General features: G+C 39.6%; 1 protein-coding gene across 1 annotated transcript in view; it reads left to right on the plus strand.

Annotated features, from left to right (window-relative positions):
* The window catches only part of LOC128647309 (solute carrier family 12 member 2-like), a 415312-nt gene that overhangs the window by 213001 nt on the left and 174366 nt on the right, over positions 1–27945 (plus strand). The window contains exons 5-7 of the mRNA XM_053700093.1: positions 10365–10501; positions 13388–13390; positions 22719–22829. Of these exons, the coding sequence (XP_053556068.1) occupies positions 10365–10501; positions 13388–13390; positions 22719–22829 (251 nt within the window). The remainder of the gene's footprint in view (positions 1–10364; positions 10502–13387; positions 13391–22718; positions 22830–27945) is intronic.

Below are 27945 nucleotides of genomic sequence, written 5' to 3' on the forward strand. Positions count from 1 at the left end.
AACAGTTCAGACCAATTATTGTGGTGATCTGAGACATAGCAACAGAGGAAATGTTCCAGAGCTTGATTAGACCGTTCCGCAGCCCCACTGGATTGAGGGTGATATGCCGAGGAGAAGGAAAGCTGGATCCCCATTTGAGCACAAAAGGAACGCCAAAATCTGGAGACAAACTGGCTACCCCTGTCCGACACTATCTCCTTGGGTAACCCATGTAAGCGGAAGACCTCCTGGGCAAAAATTGAAGCAAGCTCCTGAGCGGTAGGCAGCTTCGTCAAGGGAATGCAATGTGACATTTTAGAAAAACGGTCAACCACAATAAGGATAGCAGTATTTCCATTGGAAACAGGGAGCTCGACAATGAATTCCATGGAAAGATGTGTCCTAGGACGCTCACCATTAGCAATAGGTTGAAGAAGACCCACTGGAAGATGTCGAGGAGTCTTATTCTGTGCACAAACTGAGCAGGAGGCAACATACGTAGCAACATCAGAACAAAGACCAGGCCACCAGAATTGTCGAGTGACAGACCAAACCATTTGGTTCTTGCCTGGGTGAGCTGCGGCTTTAGGATAGTGGTAAGGGTGCAAAAGTTTAGTTTGAAGATTCTCAGGAACAAAACACTTACCACTAGATTTCTCAGGAGGTGCATTGGTTTGTGCAGCCAGGATCTCCTCCCCCAAGGGAGAAGTCAAATTAGTACGTATGGTAGCCAAAATATGGTCAGGAGGTATAACAGGAGTAGGTACAGACTCCTCCTTTGACAGAGGTGAAATTGTCGAGAGAGGGCATCAGCCCTAACATTCTTACTACCAGGCAGGTAGGAGACCACATAATTAAACCGAGACAAAAATAGCACCCATCTGGCCTGTCGGGGCGACAAACGTTTTGCTTCAGATAGATAAGTTAAATTCTTGTGGTCAGTAAGAATGAGCACTGGCACGCTAGTACTCTCGAGAAGATGCCTCCATTCCTTGAGTGCCAAAATTATGGCCAGTAATTCCCTGTCGCCAATTTCATAATTGCACTCCGCTGGAGACAATTTCTTAGAGAAGAAACCACACCGATGCAAGGAACCGTCAGGCTTAGGACGTTGAGACAAGAGGGCACCTACTCCAGTCTCAGACGCATCAACCTCAAGAACGAAAGGCAGCTCAGGGTTAGGATGAGCCAGAACTGGAGCGGCAGCAAAGGCAGTCTTAAGACTATCAAAGGCCTTAATGGCAGTAGGTGACCAATGGAGTGGATCATTCTCTTTACGGGTCATGTCTGTGATAGGTTTGACCAAGGAAGAAAAGTTTTTAATTAACTTTCTATAGTAATTGGCGAACCCCAAAAAACGTTGAATAGACCGAAGACCAACTGGGTGAGGCCACTGCAGAACTGCAGATAACTTGTCAGGATCCATGGAGAACCCTGCAACGGAGATAAAATAACCTAGGAAGGTTACTTGAGTCTGATGGAACTCACATTTCTCGAGTTTACAAAACAGGCCATTCTCACGTAGTCTCTGAAGAACCCGTGTAACATCAGAACGATGAGCCTCAAGTGTGGGTGAGTGTATAAGGGTGTCTTCTAATTACACCACAACACACTGTTGCAACATATCTCGTAGGACATCATTAATAAATTCCTGAAAAACAGCAGGAGCATTACATAGGCCAAAGGTAACTAGGGTAAAACACCCAATAGGGGGCGCTAAGGCTTAAAGTGTGTATAATACCATATATATATATATATATATATATATATATGTGTGTGTGTGTATACTCCCAGTATAGTTATAGTCTGGCAAGGCCAATGTTGGATCAATAAAGATCTATATATGTATATATATATATATATATATATATATATATATATATAAAAGAGTGTACACACGACCGTATAGAAAGATATATACATACAGTTCCCTAATAGAAATCACCATATACAGGATATTAAATGGCAAAACAGTGTCAATACACAGTTAAATACCAGAGTCCCAAAAAGAAGATGGTGATCAGACTCCAAAAATAGTCCAGTATATTCCAAGATGTGTCAATTCTGTGAAAATCCAGGCCGCACTCAATCTTCACCCTCCAAATGTCAGTCAATCTAGAAAGAAACACAAGGAAAGAGGCGCCGTATGTGTGAATCTGTAACAACCAGTTTCAGAGATAGAGCAAGTGCAGGGTACTCACAATATGAGAAGGCACTCAGATGTGCCTGTAGACGCAGGCTGGTATTTGCAGCAGACCAGCTAGCTGTACAAGGCACTCCAGGGTCCCAGGATGGAGATCTGTATGTCTTGGCAGACTGTGAGTGGAAGGTCCAGCAATATAGAACACAGGGGCTAGGTACAAACAAAAGCACATGACTGTGTGAATCTGTAAGGTTACAATGGTTAATCTACAACCTGTGCAGGGTACTCACATTTTAAATCGGCACTCCAACGTACCAATAGAGACAGGCTGGTTTTCACAGCAAACCAGCTGGCTGTAAAGGCTAAAAAACAGGAAACTCCACAGCAGACAGGATCAACAGGTAGCTCAGAATATGGAATGATCAGCGGCATTCCATCTAGCCGTTCATACAATAGGTTCTCACAACTCAGACAAAGAGAGACCTATTGGATCTACAAATTTAAAACCTTATTTCCACTAGGTCTGAATGAAGTGATAGATACTGCTAGTTTTTTGTGATGGCCACACTTGGCCGTGAGAGGGTCATTTTTGTGTATAACGAATATTTGTGGTGGATGTTTTAGCTCCCATTAGGTTAAGAATGACCATTCATATATGTATTGGGAATTTGATATTGGGAACTTTGATATTATGACTGCTTTAGGGATGACATAGTTGATCCCACACACATTACTGTGAACCGGAGTTTAATTGACTGTTGACATCTGTCCACTTCTCTAAATATACAAATATACCAATATTACCCTAGTATTTGGTGATTGTAGTACAAATTATAATTCATGATTATTATTTTGGTCACATGGCATTTGGTTAGTTCATTATAATTTATTATTAGTATTATGGATACACGTAGTCATTATTACTACTAGGACATTATTAGGATTGTTTATTATAACTTTATAATTGATTATATATCACTATAGCATAGTTGTCACATTTTATTGGACTGTATTGATATAGTTGTTTATTATTAGCATTGGCTCTATGACCATCTTTGTGTATATTTATTAGTATTATTGCATTCCAACCAGGAGTAGGGTTGGCACTTATTATATTGAGCCTAATATTTCTGGCTCTCACGTGGTACACTAATAGGGTTTTCACTGTTATAGTTATTTTATTCACATTAGTATTTCTGTATCAGTTAATTTATATATTGACTTTGGGTCCTTGTAGTTTAGTAGAGAGAGGGATTTGGTATTTATGTTTATTTTTATTACATTCTCATTTAATATCAGTGTATAGTATTATTTCCCCTAATAGGTGTTTTTGTGATGAGTATTTCTTAGTAATCTTTTTTATTCAGTCTAATACATTATTTAATATTTATTTTTATTTAAGACACTATAGATATCCGGTTTTATTAATACTAATACAGATTTTTGTGTAAATAGAGTTTTTTTTCATAATATTGTTGCTATTCAGTCATGGCTATAAAGAGGATGAGATTTATTCTTCCGGTATTATTTGTAAAGAGAATGAGCCTATTGGTTTAGTATTGCCTAATGGGACATGCAGTCAAGAATGGCTGGACAGTTTATGTTAGAGGTTGGGCTGAGATATGAGGTTGCATATGTGTCGAGACTGTTGTCTCTTTAAGTGTTCCAACTATTGATTCTTATGGGAATCAGCGCGTATATATTGGGTTAACGTTGTTGATTTCATTGAGGGAGAAGGATGGTGGTTATTGTTGAGATCATTCTTTGTGGGAATGGGGTCGCTAGATCAGATCATCTACGGATTTTTAGACGTCAGCTGTCAAAGTTTGATATGTGACATAGAGAGGAGGGGGAGTGGTTCGTGACGAGGTTGTTGTGAGGGCGGTGTTTCATAGGACACAATGGATCGATGCCTATGATAGCGCTGACAAACTCGAGCCGTATGTAAATGTGCTGTGCACTGCTGATGTTGGGGAGCTGCATCGGACTCTCTTAGATTATAGCTGGGAGTCTTAAGATGCTAAGTATGCTTGATAATAGGGGTGTGAGATTTCTGAGGTTATGGATTGGCTGGATGTCGGAGGCAAGTGAGCCTATCATTCGTCCATACGTCAGACGCTATACAATTAGTGATCACCCATACTCTCACACAATCGTTCTGACAAATTGTTTACAAAATGTCTAAATGTGAAGTTTAGTCTATTATATGTGAAAGGATCCACTCTCAAAATTTGGTATGTAATAGAGCAATCAAGTTACAAATATATATAGGAGTATATGAAAATACAAGATGTACGATTGTGTCTCATAGTAAATGTAGCATACTGATAGGTAGGACTGCTTTATTTAAAATAGTAAATTGGGTTAAGCACTAGATGTATTATTCGTACATTTATTTAGATATGCGCAGCTAGTTCACTGTGTATCCATAATATGATTCTAGGTGTTTTATCAATCTTTCCCATTGGGGTATATTCTAAATTTATCTATCATATTAATCTTTCTCATTGGGGTACATTATTACTAATTCATTTAATTGTTATTATGGTCTCCTAGAGGGGGAATTGATGAGAAGTGTTCAGGTGCTTCATCTAAAGAGCAATTAAACAAAGGGCTATTGTGATTGGTTCTTACTGTTTTTTGGGTGGGGGAGTGTACAGGTAGCTCAGGCTTATTTAAGATGTGTATTCAGAACATATTACATGCCTGATGAAACAGTGTATACCGAGAAACGCGTTGTATGTTTTGTACTCATGATGCATGAGTGATATATATATATTTTATGATTGTTTTTATTATTATTACATTCTTTTAAAATCATATATCCTCATTGCCTCTGATCATTCCATATTCTGAGCTACCTGTTGATCCTGTCTGCAGTGGAGTTTCCTGTTTTTTAGCCTTTACAGCCAGCTGGTTTGCTGGGAAAACCAGCCTGTCTCTATTGGTACATTGGAGTGCCGCTTTAAAATGTGAGTACCCTGCACAGGTTGTAGATTAACCATTGTAACCTTACAGATTCACACAGTCGTGTGCTTTTGTTTGTACCTAGCCCCTGTGTTCTATATTGCTGGACCTTCCACTCACAATCTGCCAAGACATACAGATCTCCATCCTGGAACCCTGGAGTGCCTTGTACAGCTAGCTGGTCTGCTGCAAATACCAGCCTGCGTCTACAGGCACATCTGAGTGCCTTCTCATATTGTGAGTACCCTGCACTTGCTCTATCTCTGAGACTGGTTGTTACAGATTCACACATACGGCGCCTCTTTCCTTGTGTTTCTTACATAGGACAAAGGGCATTACAAGATACTCATAATGCCCGTTCCTGGTGTTAAATGCTGTTTTCCATTTGTGGCCCTCCTTAATCCTAACGAGATTGTACGCTCCTCTCAAATCAAGTTTAGTTAAGACCGTAGCTCCCTTGAGGCAGTCAAAGAGTTCCGTAATGAGCGGAATAGGGTAAGCATTCTTAATGGTAAGGCGATTAAGACCCCTATAATCGATGCATGGTCTTAACTCGCCACCCTTTTTCTTCACAAAGAAGAAGCCAGCCCCTGCAGGAGAGCAGGATTTGCGGATGATCCCCCTGTGACAGAGCATCGGCAACATACTCCTCCATAGCACAATTCTCTGCAACAGACAGAGGGTACACCCGGCCCCGAGGAGGAATGGCTCCGGTTTGCAGGTCTATGGCACAATCGTAAGACCGGTGAGGAGGCAACGTACCGGCAGGCACCTTGTCAAAAACGTCTAGGAACTCTCGGTACTCCTCTGGCAATTTAGATACCGAAGAAGTGCACAAGACTTTAACTGGTTTCCGAAGACAAGTGGAAATACATTGCGGGGACCACGACAAAATTTCGGACCTGCACCAGTCGAGACTGGGATTGTGCTTTTGGAGCCAGGGATAACCCAGAACAACCGGAAAATGCAGAGAGTTTATCACCTGGAACTGGGTTTCAAAATGGAGAGCCCCAACAGCCATGGACAACGGAGCAGTTTCGTGAGTAACGAGTGCGGGCTGAAGGGGCCTGCCATCAATGGCCTCAATAGCAAGCGGAACGGACCGAGGCAAAACTGGAATGGAGTGCTTTGATACAAAAGCACTGTCAATGAAATAGCCCGCAGCACCGGAGTCAACAAGAGACTGAGTGACTATGGAGGAGTCCACCCAGGAAAGGACAACCGTGACCAAAGGATTCTCCTTAAGCGGTTCCGGGGACGAAGATAAACCACCCAAGGTCTGCCCCCGACAGGACCTTAGGTGTGAGCGTTTCCCGGTCGTGTAAGACAAGACTTCAAAAGGTGGCCCTGTAACCCACAATAGAGGCAGAGCCCCTCACTCCTCCTAAAGGCCCTCTCCGCCGCGGAGAGACGTGTGAATCCCAACTGCATCGGCTCAGCAGTATCTGGTGACTCGGGACCAGGAGGCATGGGAGGAAAGGGAAGCATGGGTGGGAACAAACACGTAGGAGACAACGGAACAGGAGGCTTCCGCAAGCGCTCCTTGAAAGAGGGCCTCTCTCTAAATCTGATGTCAATTAGGATAAAAAAAGACACCAATGCCCCAAGATCCTCTGGTAAATCTCTGGCAGCAACTTCGTCTTTAATCGCATCAGAGAGCCCATGAAAGAAGGCAGCAACAAGGACTTCATTGTTTTAACCTACCTCTGCGGCAAGCGTACGGAACTCAATAGCATATTGAGCAACAAATCTTGTACCTTGCTGAATGGACATGAGTCGTTTAGCAGCAGAGGAGGAGCGAGCCGGAACATCAAATACCCTTCGAAAGGAGGCCACAAATTCAGGGTAATTTGAAATCACAGGTTTATTTGTCTCCCACAAGGGATTAGCCCAGGCAAGAGCTGTGTCAGAGAGTAACGAGATGAGAAATCCCACCTTAGCTCTGTCAGAGGGAAACGCCTGAGGTAACATCTCAAAGTAAATTTCCACCTGGTTCAAAAACCCTCTGCACTGAATAGGATCGCCTCCATATTGCTGAGGTAGAGGTGCAGACCCGGACATGCTCCTGGTAGGCATAGGTGCAGCAGCGGAGACAGGAGCAGCCATAACTTGTGGGGCACTTTGGTCCAAAATGTGCAGTGCGAGTCAGCAGGTTTTGCAGGGCTACTGCAAATTGATCCAAGTGGTGATCCTGTACATCCATCCTGGAAATGATGGCAGGTAAAGGTGGATTATTAGCACCATCAGGATTCATGGCCTTTGCGTAATGTCAGGGTGCCAGGAATCAGACTGAGACGAGAAGTGCAAAAATAATCACACCTTTATTAATAGCAAAAAATAATAAAAAGCCCACAAGTCAAATAACAAGCCAGGAGTCAAAACTAGAGCTGGTAGTTAGACGAGCCGAGTCAGGAGCCAAAGCGAATAGTCAGACGAGCCGGAATCAGCAACAAGGAAAACAGCAGAGTCAGGAACAAGCCAGGGATCAGGAACCAGGAAGGACGTCAGGCAGCCAGGTAATACACAGGAACTCTCACAAACAGGTCTGAGACAACGCAAAGGCAAAGCATACTGAACAGAGGCCCTTTAAATAATAAGTGATGACATCACAATTCTGAGACTGCATCCTGTCTCACACGGATGATGCATACCAGTCTGGTTTAACCCCTTAAGGACCACAGCACTTTTCCATTTTCTGACCGTTTTGGACCAAGGCTATTTTTACATTTTTGTTGTGTTTCTGTTTAGCTGTAATTTTCCTCTTACTCATTTACTGTACCCACACATATTATATACTGTTTTTCTCGCCATTAAATGGACTTTCCAAAGATACCATTATTTTCATCATATCTTATAATTTACTATAAAAAATTTTTATAAAATATTAGGAAAAAATGGAAAAAACCCACTTTCCCCCCCAAACTTTGACCCCCAAAATCTGTTGCACATCTACAACCACCAAAAAACACCCATGCTAAAAATTTTGTCCTGAGTTTAGAAATACCCAATGTTTACATGTTCTTTGCTTTTTTTGCAAGTTATAGGGCAATAAATACAAACAGCTTGTGCAATTATGGCACAAATGGTTGTAAATGCTTCTCTGGGATCCCCTTTGTTCAGAAATAGCAGACATATATGGCATTGGCGTTACTTTTTGGCAATTAGAAGGTCACTAAATGCTGCTGCGCACCACACACGCTTATGCCCAGCAGTGAAGGGGTTAATTATGTAGCTTGTAGGGAGCTTGCAGGGTTGATTTTAGCTTTAGTCTAGAGATCAGCCTCCCACCTGAAACATCCCACCCCCTGATCCTTATAGTGCACCTCCTTATAGTGCGCCATCTTGGGGGGGGGGCAGCTGTCTGCCAGTACCCTGTTTGTCACAAATAATGTTTTTTTTTTCTGTAGTTTAGCTGCCCCCCCCTCAATAGCCAACCCCCCACCCCCTCGCAGATCACTTAGCTAACCCCCCTCCCTCCTCTATCCCACCTTACCCTTAGCTACAAACACATTGTCCCATAGTGTAGCTTCCCATCCGCTCCTGCCCCGTGCACACGCATGTCCCCCATGAACGCCCGCGCCCCCGTAAGTCCCCCGAGCACGTGCGCGCCTTGGTCGTTAAGGACATTTTTTTGTAGGACGTACCCTGTACATCGTTGGTCCTTAGGGGGTTAAGAAAAAAAAATGATCAAAACTATTGTGTTATGATAGTTCTCATCTGCCCTCTTTACTTAAATCTCTCCCCCATAGTCAGCTTTTGCATATCCGTAAAATTGTTTCTGATGAAAATCTATTAAATTATAGACTGAAAGAAATGGGGAAGAGATTTTTTGAACGAGGATACACAGAGTCCATTATTAATACTGAAATCAAATTAGTTAGGTTTGTCTATTTCAGAATCTGATCTAGTTGACCCTTAAATGCTATTAAAAATAAATTGGATCAACGGATAACATTTGTATCAGAATTTAACGCATAAAGTGTGGATATACAGCGCATTATTAGAAAACATTCTATCTAGAGGTAATCCTGGTATACAGGAATTCCAGAAAGCCCCCATGCCTGCTATCCTTGTTTAGTTTGTTTATTTTGTAGTAAGGGAACATTTTTTTCCTACCCACATACAGGGATTAAATATACCATCAGGGGTTACTTTACATGTCTCACTACATTTATTATATATATGATCAAATGCCCATGTGGGAGGGTCTATATTGGAGAGTCGACAAGAAGCGCTAGAGAAAGAATTATTGAACATAAAAGTAATATCAGAACAAAGAACTTAAATGCCCCTTAGCTAATCATTTTTTGAACACAGGTCATACAATAAGTCAATTGTGTTTTTAAATAATTGACCATATACCAAAACCACGTAGAGGAGGTAAAACAGAAAAAATAATTTTGGATATACGAACTTGGAACACTTGAACCAAAGGGTATGAATAAAGATTGGGATTTGTCCATTTTTTTTATAAAAAAGATTATTTGTAAAAAAAAAAAAAAAAATCTTGTAAATTTGTTTCTTTTGTAAATCTGTGTTGCTAGGTTAGACGTAAACATTTAATGTATAATTCACTGGTATCATGTGTAGGAACTTATGATAAAGTTATCTGCTTACAAATTAACAGTTATGAAAGAGTTAATGAGCTTTTGGCTCCATCTAGTGGTATAAACATATATAAGTCATAATATTGTATAAGGGATTGTCTCCTGAAACTTAACTATTTTTCTGTCTAATTAAAATTAAGAAATTGTTTTTTGCTGTCACCTATTATACGTATTATGTACTTTCATGGATAATATGTTTTCATAGGTGCTGCAATTATATTACCATTATTATCACCTCTCCATCTGCCCTCTCTCTCCCTGACTTTTTGATCCCTTATCCAATCCATTGTGTTGAACAGCTCTGAAACTCCTGTTTTTTGGGGGGTTTTTTATTTGCTGAGCCGTCTGGCAACTCAGCAGATTGGATAAGGAATCAAAACGTTGGAGAGAGAAAAAAATTAGTTTTGCAGAGGGCAGACAGAGAGGGGATAATAATGGTAATACATCGTAATCATTAATATAAATTGCAGCATCTATGAGACCATATTATCAATTAAAGTACTATTAAAAAAAACAGAGAGTTAGGATTCACTTTCAACTAGATTCAACTTTACCACCACTTTAATTGTAAGTGAAGATCCATAATATTTTATTTTTTATTTTAATACAACACTCCACTGAACACCTCATATGCTCTTATAGTATGTACTATTTATGTATTCTTCTAGGTGGTGCTTATTACCTGATATCCCGAAGTCTTGGCCCAGAGTTTGGAGGTTCTATTGGTCTGATTTTTGCATTTGCCAATGCAGTAGCTGTTGCAATGTATGTTGTGGGATTTGCAGAAACTGTAACAGACCTTTCTGTAAGTATAATTAGAATAGAATCTTATGATGATATTTGCTCTTAGATTAAGACTCTGATAAGCAGTATATTAGTCATTTAAAATATCTAATCATGGGGTTGATTCCAGTCCTTCCAAATTCCAATCATGTTTATCAACATTTTTTCAAGTTCTAAGTAACAGTAAAGTGACACTAAACACTAAATACATTTCATGCACCTCCTTCTCATCATGGCTGCCGCCATATTGGAACCTAGGTTACACTGCAGGGATCTAAAGGATAGTTACTGCACATGTGCAAACACAGCAGCACTGGAATACAGAGAAAGCTAGATTTCAACATGGTGGCACCAATGACTAGAGATAGGTGGGGAATAACTTCAACATTATGATTATAAATGTATTTAGTGTTTAATGTCTTTTTAATTCTAACACCATTTCCATAATGGAAAAAGTTTGCAATGGTTACAACCAGATAATGGGAAAATTGCCCATATGATGCATGAACAGTAATTTCTATGGTGATCACAATCCTCCCGACCACGTGTTTTGCACCTTATTTCGGGAACAAAATGGACACATTAAACTCAACACACAAAGAGTGTTGATAAAGGGCAAAGCTGCACTTTTCAACATGTTTGCTAGTATCAAGACAATTTGGATTGCGCATGTGCAATACACTCTGAAACCTCCACAGACACCATTTGTATAGTCCTGCAGTAGTGCACAGATATTAACATATTTGTAAAATAGAGATCTGCTGGAAACTCAGGAAAATGGAAATCACAACTGCTACATCAAGAAATGTTGTTTAGCCATTGCACTCTTAATATCGTTTTTGTTTCATACACATGTTTTTGGCATTGTAAAGCACAGTATTCTTGTCTGTAGGAAAGGGGTTTCTCTTTTGGCAATAACGTTGTTGTAAGTATTTGCCCTTCAGTATTGTTTGTTTAAAAGCGCAGTCTTCTTACAGCTATAGAAATGCAGCAAAGAAAAAGCCCATTCTGTGCAGTGAGTCTGACAGTGGGTTTTTGTAAGCACAGTTTGTACAGCAGGATTTAGTAAACCTTCACCTAGATTACGAGTTTTGCGTTAGGAGGGGTGCGGTGCTAACGAGCAGTTTAAGCTCACCGCTCACTTACAGACAGCGCTGGTTTTACGGGTTTTTAGAAGAGCAAAATTTAGCTCCACATCTCACCTCAATACCAGCGCTGCTTACGTTAGCGGTGAGCTGCTTAAACGTGCTTGTGCACTATTTCCCCATAGGAATCAATGGGGGAGAGCCGGCTGAAAAAAAACCTAACACCTGCAAAAAAGCAGCGTAAAGCTCCTAACACAGCCCCATTGATTCCTATGGGGAAATAAAATTTATGCTTACACTTAACACCCTAACATGAACCCCGAGTCTAAACACCCATAATCTGACACTTATTAACCTCTAATCTGCCGCCCCCGACATCGCCGACACCTACATTATATTATTAACCCCTAATCTGCCGCTCCGGACACCGACGCCACCTACATTATAGTTATGAACCCCTAATCTGCTGCCCCCAACATCGCCGAACCCTACATTATATTTATTAACCCCCAATCTGCTGCCCACAATGTCGCCGCCACTATAATAAAGTTATTAACCCTTAAACCTAAGTCTAACCCTAACACCCCCTAACTTAAATATAATTAAAATAAATATAAATAAAATAACTATCATTAACTAAATTATTCCTATTTAAAACTAAATACTTACCTACAAAATAAACCCTAAGCTAGCTACAATATAACTAATAGTTACATTGTAGCTAGCTTAGGTTTTATTTTTATTTTACAGGCAACTTTGCATTTATTTTAACTAGGTACAATAGTTATTAAATAGTTATTAACTATTTAATAACTACCTAGTTAAAATAAATACTAATTTACCTGTAAAATAAAACCTAACCTAAGTTACAATTACACCTAACACTACACTACAATTAAATAAATTAACTAAATGAAATACAATGAATTACAATTAAATAAAATTATCTAAAGTACGAAAAAAAAAAAACACTAAATTACAGAAAATAATAAAATAATTACAAGATTTTTAAACTAATTACACTTAATCTAATCCCCCTAACAAAATGAAAAATCCCCCCAAAATAAAAAAAAGCCCTACCCTACACTAAATTACAAATAGCCCTTAAAAGGGCCTTTTGCGGGGTATTGCCCCAAAGTAATCAGCTCTTTTATCTGTAAAAAATAAAAAAAGTACAAATACCCCTCCAACATTAAAACCCACCCAATGCCCCCTTAAAAAAACCTAACACTAACCCCTTGAAGATCACCCTACCGTGAGACGTCTTCACCCAACCGAGCAGAAGTGGTCCTCCAGACGGGCAGAAGTCTTCATCCAAGCCGGGCAGAAGAGGTCCTCCAGATGGGCAGAAGTCTTCATCCAGACGGCATCTTCTATCTTCATCCATCCCGCGCGGAGCGGGTCCATCTTCAAGACATCCGACGCGGAGCATCCTCTTCATCCGGAGTCTTCTTCAACAATGATGGTTCCTTTAAGTGACGTCATCCAAGATGGCATCCCTTCAATTCCGATTGGCTGATAGAATTCTATCAGCCAATCGGAATAAAGGTAGGAAAAATCCTATTGGCTGATGCAATCAGCCAATAGGATTGAAGTTCAATCCTATTGGCTGATCCAATGAGCCAATAGAATTGAGCTTGCGATTTTTTCCTACCTTTGTTTTTTTTTACCTTTGTTTTTTTTCGTACTTTAGATAATTCTTTTAAATTGTAATTAATTGTATTTAGTTTAGGTAATTAATTTAATTATAGTGTAGTGTTAGGTGTAATTGTAACTTAGGTTAGGTTTTATTTTACAGGTAAATTTGTCTTTATTTTAACTAGGTAGTTATTAAATAGTTAATAACTATTTAATAACTATTGTACCTAGGTAAAATAAATACAAAGTTGCCTGTAAAATAAAAATAAACCCTAAGCTAGCTACAATGAAACTATTAGTTATATTGTAGCTAGCTTAGGGTTTATTTTATAGGTAAGTATTTAGTTTTAAATAGGAATAATTTAGTGAATTGTAGTAATTTTATTTAGATTTATTGTAATTATATTTAAGTTAGGGGGGTTAGGGTTAGACTTAGGTTTAGGGGTTAATAACTTTATTATAGTGGCGGCGATGTTGGGGCCAGCAAATTAGGGGTTAATAAAGGTAGGTAGGTGTCGGCGATGTTAGGGCCGGCAGATTAAGGGTTAATAATATTTAAATAGTGTTTGCGATGCTGGAGTGCGGCGATTTAGGGGTTAATATATTTATTATAGTGGCGCCGATGTCCGGTTCTGCAGATTAGGGGTTAAACATTTTATTTTAGTGTTTGCAATGTGGGGGGGCTTCGGTTTAGGGGTTAATAGGTAGTTTATGGGTGTTAGTGTACTTTTTAGCACTTTAGTTAAGAGTTTTATGCTACGGCGTTGTAGTGTAAAACTCTTAACTACTGACTTTAAAATGCGGTACCAGTCTTGACAGGAGAGGGTGTACCGCTCACTTTTTGGAAGACTCGTAATACTGGCGCTATGCAATTCCCATTGAAAATATAGGATACGCAATTGACGTAAGTGGATTTGCGGTATTTCCGAGTCTGGCCAAAAAAGTGAGCGGTACACTTGTACCTGCAGGACTCGTAATACCAGCGGGCGTTAAAAAGCAGCGTTAGGACCTCTCAATGCTGCTTTTTAACCCTAACGCAAGACTCGTAATCTAGCCGAGTGTTTCTACAGAGGGTTATGCAACTTTGGACTATCTTTAAAACCTTGTCACTTAGCGGTTTTACGATTTAAATTAAAATTCTGTTATAGAAGATAAGTTGCGGCCAACTTATTAATATCCCGTAGTGTTCTTCTTGATTTTAGATTAACATCTTGCCAAAATGGAAAATGGGGTCATCTTAATTAATTGAAATTTTTTTTTATAAAAAATACTTTTTAACATATTAAAAGTTTTAAAAACATATTAGATCAAAGATGTCCAGTATACCGATCATGCCCATGTACAAAAACACATCATAAAAACCACTCTATCCAATTGCAAAACACATATTCAAACACTCCATTAACCCAGTTAACTCTTTGTTATTTCAGTATTGATTATGAGCAACTCCAAGTGCCATTGTTTGAAAATAGAGATCAAATCTTGTCTTTTTTTTTTTTATCTTTTTATTGAGGTTATAAAGCATACATACTACCAAAAAAGTATGTTACAAGGTAGATAAGAATTAACAAAGTGATATGACATTCAATATGGTATGTCTTTTAGATCAAAATCTAAACATGGACTATTGAACTTTGCAAAGCATAAACAACATATTGGCATAGGGTTCAATAATTATTCATCATTTATGGTATAGAAGAAATGACAATTCAAGACTTAGCAGCTTTGTTGACAGGTAACCATAAAATAGGGTCTATATCAAACCTCATAAATGTTTGTTTCGACTATTTCCCATGATGTGTAAAAGCCACTCTTGGACTATTAACGTTGAAAATCTAACTATTTGGGAATAATATTATTGCATATTACATAGCTGATGAACATACAAGGAATATTTAAGCAGTATAAGTATTATGTTAAAACATACAGGGGAGAAGGGAATATTATTGTTAAAAAAACACAAAACATCTAAAATAATAACTTGGGGATATAGGACTTAGGGGCCGATTTATTAATGTCTGACGGACAGGGTCGGCTCCAAGGGGGGGCATTGGGGGGCAATGCCCACCCAAATGGAATGCTGTGCCCCCTCAAAAAATATTGATATGATCATACGCTTTAAAAATAATAAATAAAATAATAAATTGTTATATAATGCTGCATGCTGGGAGAGGAGTTAGCTGCCGAACTGTAAGGTCGCATCACACATCTGTAAGGAGCTCCGTGTCTTAACCTCATATCTGGAATTGGAAATTAGAGACTTTTTGGACTTGTCTTTAACCCTATTAATTTTACCTAACTATTTTCTTAAACAATAAACCATGATAAGAATATGATTGTATCATATAAATATAAGTCTATAAATGGCTACCGGCTTCTATCAACTCCTCAAAAGTGCACTGTGATCTTAGGCCGGGACTAAGATCACAGTGCACTTTGAGGCGTCGATAAAAGCCAGTAGCCATTTATAGACTTATATTTATATGATACAATCATATTCTTATAGGTTCACAGTACATAGGTTGTATTAAGTAGCCTGATATCCGTTAGTTATTGCGAAACAGGTATAGTTAATTCTTATCTACGAAATTACCAGTACCTGAAAACCTAGTATCCTCACTGCTATTGCAAACAAAGGGGTTAATTGCATTGGGGGGTTTGGTGTACATGGCTGTTCAGGGGACATTATTGAGATTTGAGAATGTGTTTAAGGGTTTTGGATAATGGTGATAAAGGGGTGAATTGTTTTTTAAGGAGCTATTGCACTGGTGGTCTCAAGTTTAATGGCTCTGTTTTAGTGCACTGCATAGGATTTAGACTTCATTCTTTTACCTAGTGATTTAGCACTTATTCTCCAAATGTTAATAGATGGGGATAAGCCAGCCGGAAGCTACACTTTCCTGCAGAATATGTAGGTCTGCTCTTATATTGACTCTCATACATGCTTTGTAAATGCGTGCCCCCTCATGAAAAAAAAATGCCCCCCCCATTTAATTCGTTCTGGAGCCGACCCTGCTGACGGGCATGATGCGCTTTAGCAGATCATGTTCGCCAGACATCACTGAATGTTCTGGTGAACTGCTTGTGCAATGCCGCCCCCTTCAGATTCAGGGGGTGTCAATCAACCCAATCGTACACAATTGGGCGGATTGATGTCCGCAGCCTCAGAGCAGGCAGACGAGTTAAGGAGTAGCGGTCTTAAGACATCTGATTCCAGCAAGCCTGAAGGCTCGCACGGAGTTAGAAGCATTGTGGCCGGTTGACCGCTTGGTAAATCGGCCCCATAGGATGCATTTTCCTATGTTTATCAAGTAAACAATATCTGGGGGAGCAGAGTTTGTAGAGTGGAGTGAGGAATATTTTAGAGTATCAGAAGAGTAAAATCACAGAGCATATTATGCCTCAGGAGGGGTAAATTGTAACTAAATATGGCCTATCATAAATTTGTGAGGATTGCATTCTTTATTATCACGTAGCTTTGAAGCTGACTATGTATTAAGATTGTGCTAGAGCCCCTTGAGAAAACCTAACAAGTAATGTAGTTAAAACAATAATAAAGAGTTATAAGTTATGGTCACCGCTAGTATTATATATATATTTATATACACCTCTTTGGACCCATATATTTCTTAGTGGAGTAGATTTGTTTAAGGCTTCACCTCTCATAGACCAAAGTAAGGAGATACCGTGAGATCAGAATAGTAGTGCCAAAGGGCTTAATTTATTGAAGGTCAAGTGGACATGATTTGTGCTTTGACACTTCATTTCCCACATTCCCTTTTTGTTTTGCACACTATGGGCTTAATTTATTGAAGTCAAGTGGACATGATTTGCCACCACAAACATGTCCACTGGACCTCACTGCGGGCAGGCAGCATATGCTGCCCGCATTTAACATTGCACAAGCATTTGCTTCCCCCTGCTCACTGGTAGCCAATCGGCCGCAAGCAGGGGCTCTCAGTCATTTCGATTGCATCGGGATGATTTTACTCCGCCATACTTTAGGCATTAAAAAATGGAAGTAACTTTGAAATTTGCCAGAAGAAACACCAATATTCATGTAAATCCAGACTAAGGGCCCAATGACCAAAAACTCGCCAGCATCTTTGGAATTTTTTTAAACCTTGTATTGTAATGTAAGAGTCTCTCCTTCACATCCAGGGGCTTGTATTGCATGATAAACAGCTAATAAACTAAAATTAAAATTTCTAAAATTCTTTGAGGAACCTTACCATACTGACAAGACTTGGTAGATCATCTCGCCTGAGAAGAGAGCTATAGATCATCAGTCCCTAAATGTTATTGTATTGTCTTTTTATCATGGATTTGTTGATTATGCACAGTTCTCGTTAAGTCAATGGTCCTTTTAGTCCCTCTTCATTCTTAAAGTGATTGTAAACTTGAATGAATTAAAGCGTAGGATCAAAAAATAATCTTAAAAACAGGGGCTCTTTAATTCATTAAAGTTTACAAAGACGCTTATTTTTTAAAATGCTTACCTTTGTGTTATGGTAAACATAATGCCGATCCTCTGCCCGCATCTCCTGCCTCCGGCTTCCTCCAATCATTGTTTGACCCCTTTGGCTTTAGGCTTATGGGGCACACAACGAATGGAGGAAGCCAGATTTGTCATCCATATGCTAAAGAAAGCATATCAAAACACAAACAGCCAGATTACGAGTTTTGCTTTATGAGCGACTCGGTACTAACTTGCAAGTTATTTCCACAGCTCAGCTTTAATAGCGCTGCTATTACAGGTTTGCAAAAAGCATTAGCAGGCAATATGGCAACGTGGAGCTCCATACCGCACACAAATAATAGCGCTGCTTTGAGCTGGTTTTACGTGCTCGTGCACGATTTCCCCATAGACGTCAATGGGGAGAGCCAGCTAAAGAAAAGCCTAACACCTGCAATAAAGGAGCGTAAAGCTCCGTAACGCAGCCCCATTGATTCCTATGGGGAAAGAAAATTTATGTTTACACCTAACACCCTAACATAAACCCCGAGTCTAACCACCCCTAATCTGCCGCCCCCGACATCGCCAACACCTACATTACACTTATTAACCCCTAATTTGCAGCCCCCGACATCGCCAACACCTAACTACACTTATTAACCCCTAATCTGCTGCCCCAATGTCGTTGCTACCTACATACATTTATTAACCCCTAATTTGCTGCCCTCAATGTCGTCGCTACCTACCTACACTTAATAACCCCTAATCTGCCGCCCCCAATGTCGCCACCACCACTATACTAAAGTTATTAACCCCTAAACCTCTGGCCTCCCACATCACTAACACTAAATAAATATATTAACCCCTAAACCTAACCCTAAGTCTAACACTAACCCTAACACCCCTAACTTTAATATAATTAAAATAAATCTAAATAAAAATTACTATTATTACCTAACTAATTCCTATTTAAAACTAAATACTTACCTGTAAAGTAAACCCTAACGGCTAGATTATGAGTTTTGCGGTAAGAGCGGCGCGGGGCTAACTTGCAAGTTATTTCCACCGCTCACTTCCCTATAGTGCTGCTATTACAGGTTTTCATAAACCCGGCATTAGCAGGCAATATGTCAGCTTTGAACAAAATTTAGCTCCATACCGCACTCCAATACCAGCGCTGCTTTGAGCTGGTTTTACGCCCTCGTGCACGATTTCCCCATAGACATCAATGGGGAGAGCCGGCTAAAAAAAAGCCTAACACCTGCAATAAAGGAGAGTAAAGCTCCGTAACGCAGCCCCATTGATTCCTATGGGGAAACAAAATTTATGTTTACACCTAACACCCTAACATAAACCCCGAGTCTAAACACCCCTAATCTGCCGCCCCGACATCGCCGACACCTACATGAATACTTATTAACCCCTAATCTGTCGCCCCTGACAGTATATTTATTAATCTTTAATCTTACGGACCCAACGTTGCCACCACTATACTAAAGTTATTAACCCCTAAGTCTAACCCTAACCCTAACGTAACCCTAACCCTAACACCCACTAACGTTAATGTAATTAAAATAAATCTAAATAAAACCTACTAATAATAAGTAAATAATTCCTATTTAAAACTAAATACTTACCTATAAAATAAACCCTAAGCTAGCTACAATATAACTATTAGTTAAATGTTACATTGTAGCTATCTTAGGTTTTATTTTTATTTCACAGCTAAGTTTGTATTTATTTTAACTAGGTAGACTAGTTACTAAATAGTTATTAACTATTTACTAACTACCTAGTTAAAATAAATACAAATTTACCTGTAAAATAAAACCTAACCTGTCTTACAGTAACACCTAACATTACACTACAATTAAATAAATTACATTAATTAAATACAATTAACTAAATTACAAAAAAAATAAACACTAAATTGCACAAAATAAAAATAAATTATCAAATATTTAAACTAATTACACCTAATTTAAGAAGCCCTATCAAAATAAAAAAGCCCCCCCAAAATAAAAAAAAACCCTAGCCTAAACTAAACTGCCAATAGCCCTTAAAAGGGCCTTTTGCGGGGCATTGCCCCAAAGAAATCAGCTCTTTTACCTGTAAAAAAATACAAACAACCCCCCAATAGTAAAACCCACCACCCACACAACCAAACCCCCCAAATAAAATCCTATCTAAAAAACCTAAGCTCCCCATTGCCCTGAAAAGGGCATTTGGATGGGTATTGCCCTTAAAAGGGCATTTAGCTCTTTTCCATTGCCCAAACCCTAAGCTAAAAATAAAACCCACCCAATACACCCTTAAAAAAACCTAACACTAACCCCCGAAGATCCACTTACAGTTTTTGAAGACTGAACATCCATCCTCATCAAGACGGGAGAAGTTTTCATCCAAGCGGGCAGAAGTCCTCAACGAAGCCGGGAGAAGTCTTCATCCAAGCAGCAAGAACTGGTCCTCTAGGCGGGCAGAAGTCTTCATCCAGACGGCATCTTCTATCTTCATCCTTCCGACGTGGAGCGGCTCCATCTTCAAGAAATCCGGCGCAGAGCATCCTCTTCTGTCGACGGCTACTGAAGAATGAAGGTTCCTTTAAGGGACGTCAAGCCAATAGAATGCGAGCTCAATCCTATTGGCTGATTGGATTGAATTAAAGGGTAAAAAATCCTATTGGCTGATGCAATAAGCCAATAGGATTGAGCTTCAATCCTATTGGCTTATCCAAACAGCCGATAGAATTGAGCTCACATTCTATTGGCTGATTGGAACAGCCAATAGAATGCAAGCTCAATCCTATTGGCTGATTGCATCAGCCAATAGGATTTTTTACCCTTTAATTCTGATTGGCTGATAGAATTCTATTAGCCAATCGGAATTCAAGGGACACCATCTTGGATGACGTCCCTTAAAGGAACCTTCATTCTTCAGTAGCTGTCGTTTAGGGGTTAATATGTTTATTATAGTGGCAGCGATGTCCGGAGCGGCAGATTAGGGATTAATAATTTTATTTTAGTATTTGCAATGCGGGAGGGCCTCGGTTTAGGGGTTAATAGGTAGTTTATGGGTGTTAGTGTACTTTGTAACACTTTAATTATGAGTTTTATGCTACAGCTTTGTAGCATAAAACCCATAACTACTGACTTTCAGTTTACAGTACAGATCTTGTAGTTATAAACTGTACTGCTCGCTCACTATTTGGCCGGACAGGCAAACTCGTAATACCAGCACTATGGAAGTCCCATTGAAAAAGGACTTTTTAAAAAGTGCGGTAGTTACATTGCGTGACGGCCAAAAAAGTGTGCGGTACAGCTATACCTACAAGACTTGTAATAGCAGTGGTGGTGAAAAAGCAGCGTTATGAGCCATAACGCAAAAACTAGTAATCTAGCAGAATGGTAAGAATTTTTTACAAAATAAGCGCCCCTGTTTTAAAAAAAAAATTGATCCTGGGCTTTAATTCATTAAAGTTTACAATCACTTTAACCCTCTACATTCAGTCACCAATCAGCAAGTGCTACCCAGGTTCTTAACCAAAAATGGTCCGGCTCCTAAGCTTACATTCCTGCTTTTCAAATAACGATACCAAGAGAACAAAGAAAAATTGATAATAGGAGTAAATTAGAAAGTTGCTTAAAATTATATGCTCTATGTGAATCGTCAAAGAAAAATTTGGGTTGCATATCCCTTTAAGAAGATGTGAAATTAAAAAAATAATCCATCACAAACTTTGCACTTTCATTACTTATTTTGCCTGTGTTTTGTGATTATTCATTCTGAATATTTGAGTGCTTCCAATCTCCCCAAAAAGGCTAAAGTGCATTCCTACGTGCTGTACAGTGATTGGTCGATATGTGCATGAGCTTGTTTATATCTGCCCCTAATTGGCTACAGCAAAGGAAGTAAGATAAACAACATTCTAAGAGACTTTTTAAGTTGCTATAATTCCTCTTTTATTGTATATTTAATTACTTATAAATCATGTTTCCCACAACATGTAGCAAGGTCTACAACGCTAGCAGTGTGGCAGCCACAATTATGGGAAACAAAGTATAATAAAGTTTTATTGTATTTAAATTTGTTTTAATACAAGTGCATTACTTTTAAAGGTAATTTCAGTGTTGTATAATCTTTCCAGTTCCATTTCCCTTTGCTTCTTTGTTGAATACAATTTACTTGAAAAAGCAGGAAGTTAAGCTTAGGAGAGTGCACAACGCTGCAGTCTGACAGCGGTTTTGCAAAAATGTTATACAATTGTAAGAGCACTAGATAGCAGCACTTTTTCCTGCCATGTAGTGCTCCAGATACTATATGTGCATGCTACCTACATAGGTATCTCATCCACAAAGAATACAATGAGAATGAATCACAAAAGAACAAATATTGGGTGTTATATCCTTTTAAAAGAAGCACTATCTATAAAACAGTAACAAGCATAAATTAGTTTTGGTAAATATAAAGGGCAAAAATTGTCTCTGTGAAAAGTAATAGCAAATGCAAATTTATAATAGCCGCACCTTGTTTGTATCCATATAGCTGTCATTTTATCAGTTTAATAATAATGACCATCTGGCAACAACCTCTACTGGGAAAACAACATATGATTTATGTGCATAAGTTACTGGGGATAAAAAAACATAAAAAGCGAACAATTGTCTAAAAAGCTGCTTCAGCACAAGGTTGACTTGACAGCAGTAAAAAGATTAAGGGCTCCGTGTGCTAACGGCCATGCAGACTGGGTTCTCAACTTGAGAACCTGACAGCACTGCTTCATATTTATCATTCTGCAGTCGCTTTAGGGTGTAATGCTGCACAAAGTGAGCTTGTGTGGGGTGATTTCAATCTGCCATCTTTGCCTGCTCCACAAAGGTTACAAAGCAGCTTATGCTGCTTAGTACATGAAGCCCTAAACATCCACTAAATCCTTGTAGGCTGAGGTAATGATTTATTAGAGTCTGTTTAATTAAATGTGATTATTGTGAGTTTTATGGAATACTCCGAAGTAGCAATAACATCCTTCTGATCATTATATGTTTTATCTGCTATCCGTATAGGAGCACGGTATCATGGTTGCGGAGAGAACCAATGACATACGCATTATTGGATCAATTACTGTGCTTCTGCTCCTGGGAATCTCTGTTGCAGGAATGGAGTGGGAAGCTAAGGTGAGTGCATATCAATTAACACATAAGAATTGCTATCTCAGGATCCTGTAGGGGGCGACATAGTTTGTGCCCTTTGTGCTGACATTTACATCCCTTCTTCCGAACATAAAATCACATTATTGCAAATCTGAATATAAGTTGAACCTACATTTTGAATTACTGGTGAATAGATCTAGCTCTGCTTACAACTGAAAAGTCTGAAGAAGAATGGGCATTATGAAGAAATTGGGTGGGGGCCATATAATACTTTGCAATGTCAAATTTTTTGTTATTTATAAATCTTACTTAGGTTATCCAAAGCACAAATTAATTGTATTATTCAACATAAATTGATTTAATGATAACTTGTGCAACAAACATGGGAAAAATGAATATTCATTTCTTTCATAAAGGTGGTAAGAGTCCACTATCCCTTACTCCTGGGAATTACCTTTCCTACAGCAGGAAGAGGCAAAGATTCCCAAACCCCAAAAATTCTTTATAACCCCTCACACTTCTATGGTAGTTAGTTTTATCTCTGCCTCCACTGGAGGAAGGTAAAGAATGGTGATGTGCAGATGATGTCTTCTTTGAGAGGGGTTCTCAGACTGAGTTGAGACCCATTTCCCCTCAGAGTGCAGTGTTTATCAAGAGGGAAGTTTGAGGAGTTTGGTGCGTGTCTTAATTTTCTTTCCCATGAAAATGTATGCCACTTCCCTCCCTAGGATATAGCAGGGACTTGTCTTTTGCTTCCTCCTATTGGGTCTACAGTTAACTCCTATAGTATATCCTCTGCTGATATGTTTTCATTACAGGATTGTTTTTTCCGGCTTTTATGCATAGTAGCAGAGTGTTTAAGGTTTAAGTGTTTAGTAAGGTTAAGGTTTAAAACCTATACCTAGCATTATTATATAGTAACAATATATAGCCTGGGATCAGATTTGTTTGCACCCCATATATAAACATTAAAGTTGTTAAGTAAAAATAAACTTTGGTACCTTTTTGTTTTTCCTGGCTGCATGTGAGGATGTTAAGGTGTGTAGAACTCAGAATGCAGGAACAGATACACAGAACAATAGAACAATAGAAAACTTTAATGATAGATAAGCAACTAACAGTTGGTAGTTCAGATTGAAGATCACAGAAACAGCAAGTTTGAACAAAGGCTCAATGCAGAACGCTACAGTCCAATACAAGGTTCAGAATAAAAGTAGTTTGCAGTAACAAAGTCCAATTGGCACTGGTGCTTTAATTGAACTGTTAAGGTTGAGTTTGTCACCGAATACCTTGTAGGTACAGCAGGCACAACAGTTCTGAGGAAGGATGTCACTGGTATGGTAGACATACGTTTCTCAGCAGTCACAGGATACCCAGCAGATACTGTTGGTGAGAGATGTCACTGGATACCAGATAGGTACAGCAGACGCAGCTGGGATAAGGATGGCTGTCACTGGTATGGTAGACACGGGTTTCTCAGCAAGCATAGGATACCTAGCGGAACTGTTACAGGATACCAGATAGGTTCAGCTTTAGGAACAAGGTGAGCATACGCAGGTATCAGGCAAGTCTGCTTGACTTTCAGGAACCAGTTGAGCATACACAGGTGCAAGGTAAGTATGCTTGGTCTCAGGAACAAGGTGAACATACACAGGTATCTGGTAAGTATGCTTGGTCTTTGGAGCCCGAACAAGGTAGGTAAAGCAATTACTCAGCCCAGACTAATAGGCTGAGTCAGCCTTTATGTGGACTTCCACACTTGAGTACTCCTGGTTGGAGTTCCTTTAATTAGACGTGGCCCCTTTAAATCTAGGCAGCGCGTGGCCGCGTGTGGCTAGAGCTGCAGCCGCAGCTGAAGGAAATCCGGAGTCTTGGCGTTCCACGTGTTTGCCGAGACCGTAGGCGCCGGACCAGGAGGTTCCGGTAAGTACCCTCACACCACATGTGTACTTGGTTGGAAACATTCTAATTGAAGCAGGCCACAAATCCCACTCCAGCTTCCAAGCTACTCCCAGGTGGCAACTGGACCATAGAACAAGCTATTGATGCTGCTGTTCATTCCTGGCAGACTGCTTCTCTTTCTGTTTTGCATATGTAAATATGACCCTGGGGATAGTCTCCCTAAGGGTGATGGGGAAACCAGACGTGGATTCCTTGCCCAATATGCTTAGAGGGATATGGCTGCACCTCACTGACGAGGCCCAAAGGAGGCCGATACGATCATCTGGGGTTGTCATGTTCCTTGTTCAGAGGAGAATTGCCTGGTATTTCGAGGCTGGACTTACCATGTCGGCTGGGATCAGAATGATATACTACAGGAAAGTTTTCCTCCGTGAAAAGCACAATTGGGCAGAAAGAAGCTACTCCCAGGTGGCAACCGGGCCATAGAACAAGCTATTGATGCTGCTGTTAGTTCCTGGCGGACTGCTTCTCTTTCTGTTTTGCATATGTAAATATGACCCTGGAGATAGTCTCCCTAAGGATGATAGGGAAACCAGACGTGGACTTCTTGCCCAATGTGCTTAGAGGGATATGGCTGCACCTCACTGACGAGGCCCAAAGGAGGCCAAAACGATCGTCTGGGGTTGTCATGTTCCTTGTTCAAAGGAGAATTGCCTGGTATTTTGGGGCTGGACTGACCATGTTGGCGGGATCAGACTGATATACTACAGAAAAGTTTTCCTTTGTGAAAAGCGTAATTGGGCAGAAAGAAGCTACTGCCAGGTGGCAACCGAGCCATAGAACAAGCTATTGATACTGCTGTTCGTTCCTGGCAGACTGCTTCTCTTTCTGTTTTAAATATGTAAATATGACCCTGGGGATAGTCTCCCTAAGGGTGATGGGGAAACCAGATGTGGACTCCTTGCTCAATGTGCTTAGAGGGATATGGCTGCACCTCACTGACGAGGTCCAAAGGAGGCCGAAACGATTGTCTGGGTTTGTCATGTTCCTTGTTCAGAGGAGAATTGCCTGGTATTTCGGGGCTGGACTGACCATGTCGGCGGGATCAGACTGATATACTACAGGAAAGTTTTCCTCTGTGAAAAGCACAATGGGGCAGAAAGAAGCTACTCCCAGGTGGCAACCGGGCCATAGAACAAGCTATTGATGCTGCTGTTCATTCCTGGCAAACTGCTTCTCTTTCTGTTTTTCATTCAGCAAGGGCAGTTTATGTCCACAATAGTTTTAAAGGATGCTTACCTCCATATTCCAATTTACAAAGATCATTCTCAGGTTTCTAGACAACCATTTTTTAGTTTTTTTCTCTACCGTTTGGTCTGGCTACAGCTCCAAGGATCTTTACCAAATTTGTTGGGATTTTGTCTGTCATCGGAGGTCAGGGAATAGCTGTTTTTCCTTACCTGGATGATATCTTGTTACTAGCTCCATCTTTACATTTAGTAGAATCTCACACCAACAGACTGTTGTTTCTTCGTCACCATGGTTGGAGGATCAATTTGCTAAATAGTTCTTTGGTTCCTCAGACAAAGGTTACTTTTCTGGGGTTCCAGATAGATTCAGTCTCCATGAGATTGTCTCTATCAGTTAGAAGAAGATTGAAGTTGGTTTCAGCCTGTTAAAATCTTCATTCTCTCCAGATTCCCACTGTTGCTCTTTGTATGGAGGTTCTAGGTCTTATGATTGCAGCATTAGATGCTATTCCATTTACTTGTTTTTACATGAGACCACTTCAGCTCTGTATGCTTCAACAGTGGTGCAGTGATCATACTCTGTTGTCTCAGAGGATTTTTCTAGATTTCAAAACAAAACAGTATCTGTCTTGGTAGCTGGATCTCCAGCCTATTTTGCGAGGGCCTTTTTTGCTAGTCCTATTAGGTCTGTGATGCCTACAGATGCAAGTATTTCAGGATGGGGAGCTGTTTGGTGACAGCACAGGGAGTTTGGGCTCATTTGGAAAAAAGGTTGCCTATAAACATTTTACAACTTTGTGCCATTTTCAGAGCTCTTAAAGTTTGGCCCCTTCTGAAAAGAGAATCTTTTCTCCGGTTCCAGTCAGACAATGTCACAGCTGTGGCTCCTAATCCTAAGAATTCCTCAGCGAGACTTCTTCTGGATGTGGTTAGAGCCTTCAAGTATTATGTCGATGTTAGCAAGGATTTTAGACAAATTTCAAGTTTGTTTCTTCACTTTTTTGGTTCTAAACAAGGTCAGAAAGCTTCTGCTGTTTCAGCTTCTTGGTTAAAGCTTTTGATTCAAGAAGATTACTTAAAGGCGGGTCAAACTGTTAATCAGATTACTGTCCACTCTACTAGATCAGTAGCTATTTCTTGGGCCTTCAAGAATGAAGCTTCTGTTGACCAGATTTGCAAGGCAGATACATGGTCTTCCTTGCATACTTTCACTAAATTCTACATTTTTTATGTTTTTGCTTCTTCTGAGGCATCTTTTGGTAGAAAGGCCCTTCAGGCTGTTGTTTTGTGTAATTTTGCCTGTTGGTTGTTTGTAAGTGTGTGGAAAAATGAAAAAAAATGATGTACTTTGTTTTTAGGGTTGTGGAATTAGTTTTATTATGGAAAAAAAGATGTTACTTGTCCCACAATATCCTTTTATTACTCGTAGACTCTCCACAGCTTTAGTATTGGTTCCCAGGAGTAATGGATCATGGACTTTTACCACCTTTTCGAGAGAAAACATAATTTATGTTTAACTGAAAAATTTCTTTCATGGTGGTAAGAGTCCACGAGAATCCACCCTGTTTTTTAGTGATGATTCATTTGTTTTTCTCGGCACATTTGTTTTTCTCGGCTCCTATATTTTTTTGTGCTTTATTTCTTTTTCTACCTTTTTTGCTTGGCTATACATCAGATTAACTACCATAGATGTGTGAGGGGTTATATAGAGCTCTTGGAGTATGGGAATCTTTGCCTCCTCCTAGTGGTAGAAAAGGTAATTCCCAGGAGTAATGTATAGTGGACTCTTACCACAATGAATTAAATTAATTTATCAGCATTAATTAAGTATGTAGCTTAGTATTGGCTTAAATTTTAGCCGGGTGGCCAGTAAAATTAACCCGGGGGTATGTTCTCATTAAATAGGTTGTGGCGAGATCATTGCCTGGCTACCCGTTTAAGGCAGTATGTGATATTTTTATTCAAAATAGAAATTATTTTACTCTATG

Source organism: Bombina bombina, chromosome 2, assembly GCF_027579735.1.
Source record: "Bombina bombina isolate aBomBom1 chromosome 2, aBomBom1.pri, whole genome shotgun sequence".
In the NCBI taxonomy this organism is placed as follows: Eukaryota; Metazoa; Chordata; class Amphibia; order Anura; family Bombinatoridae; genus Bombina; species Bombina bombina.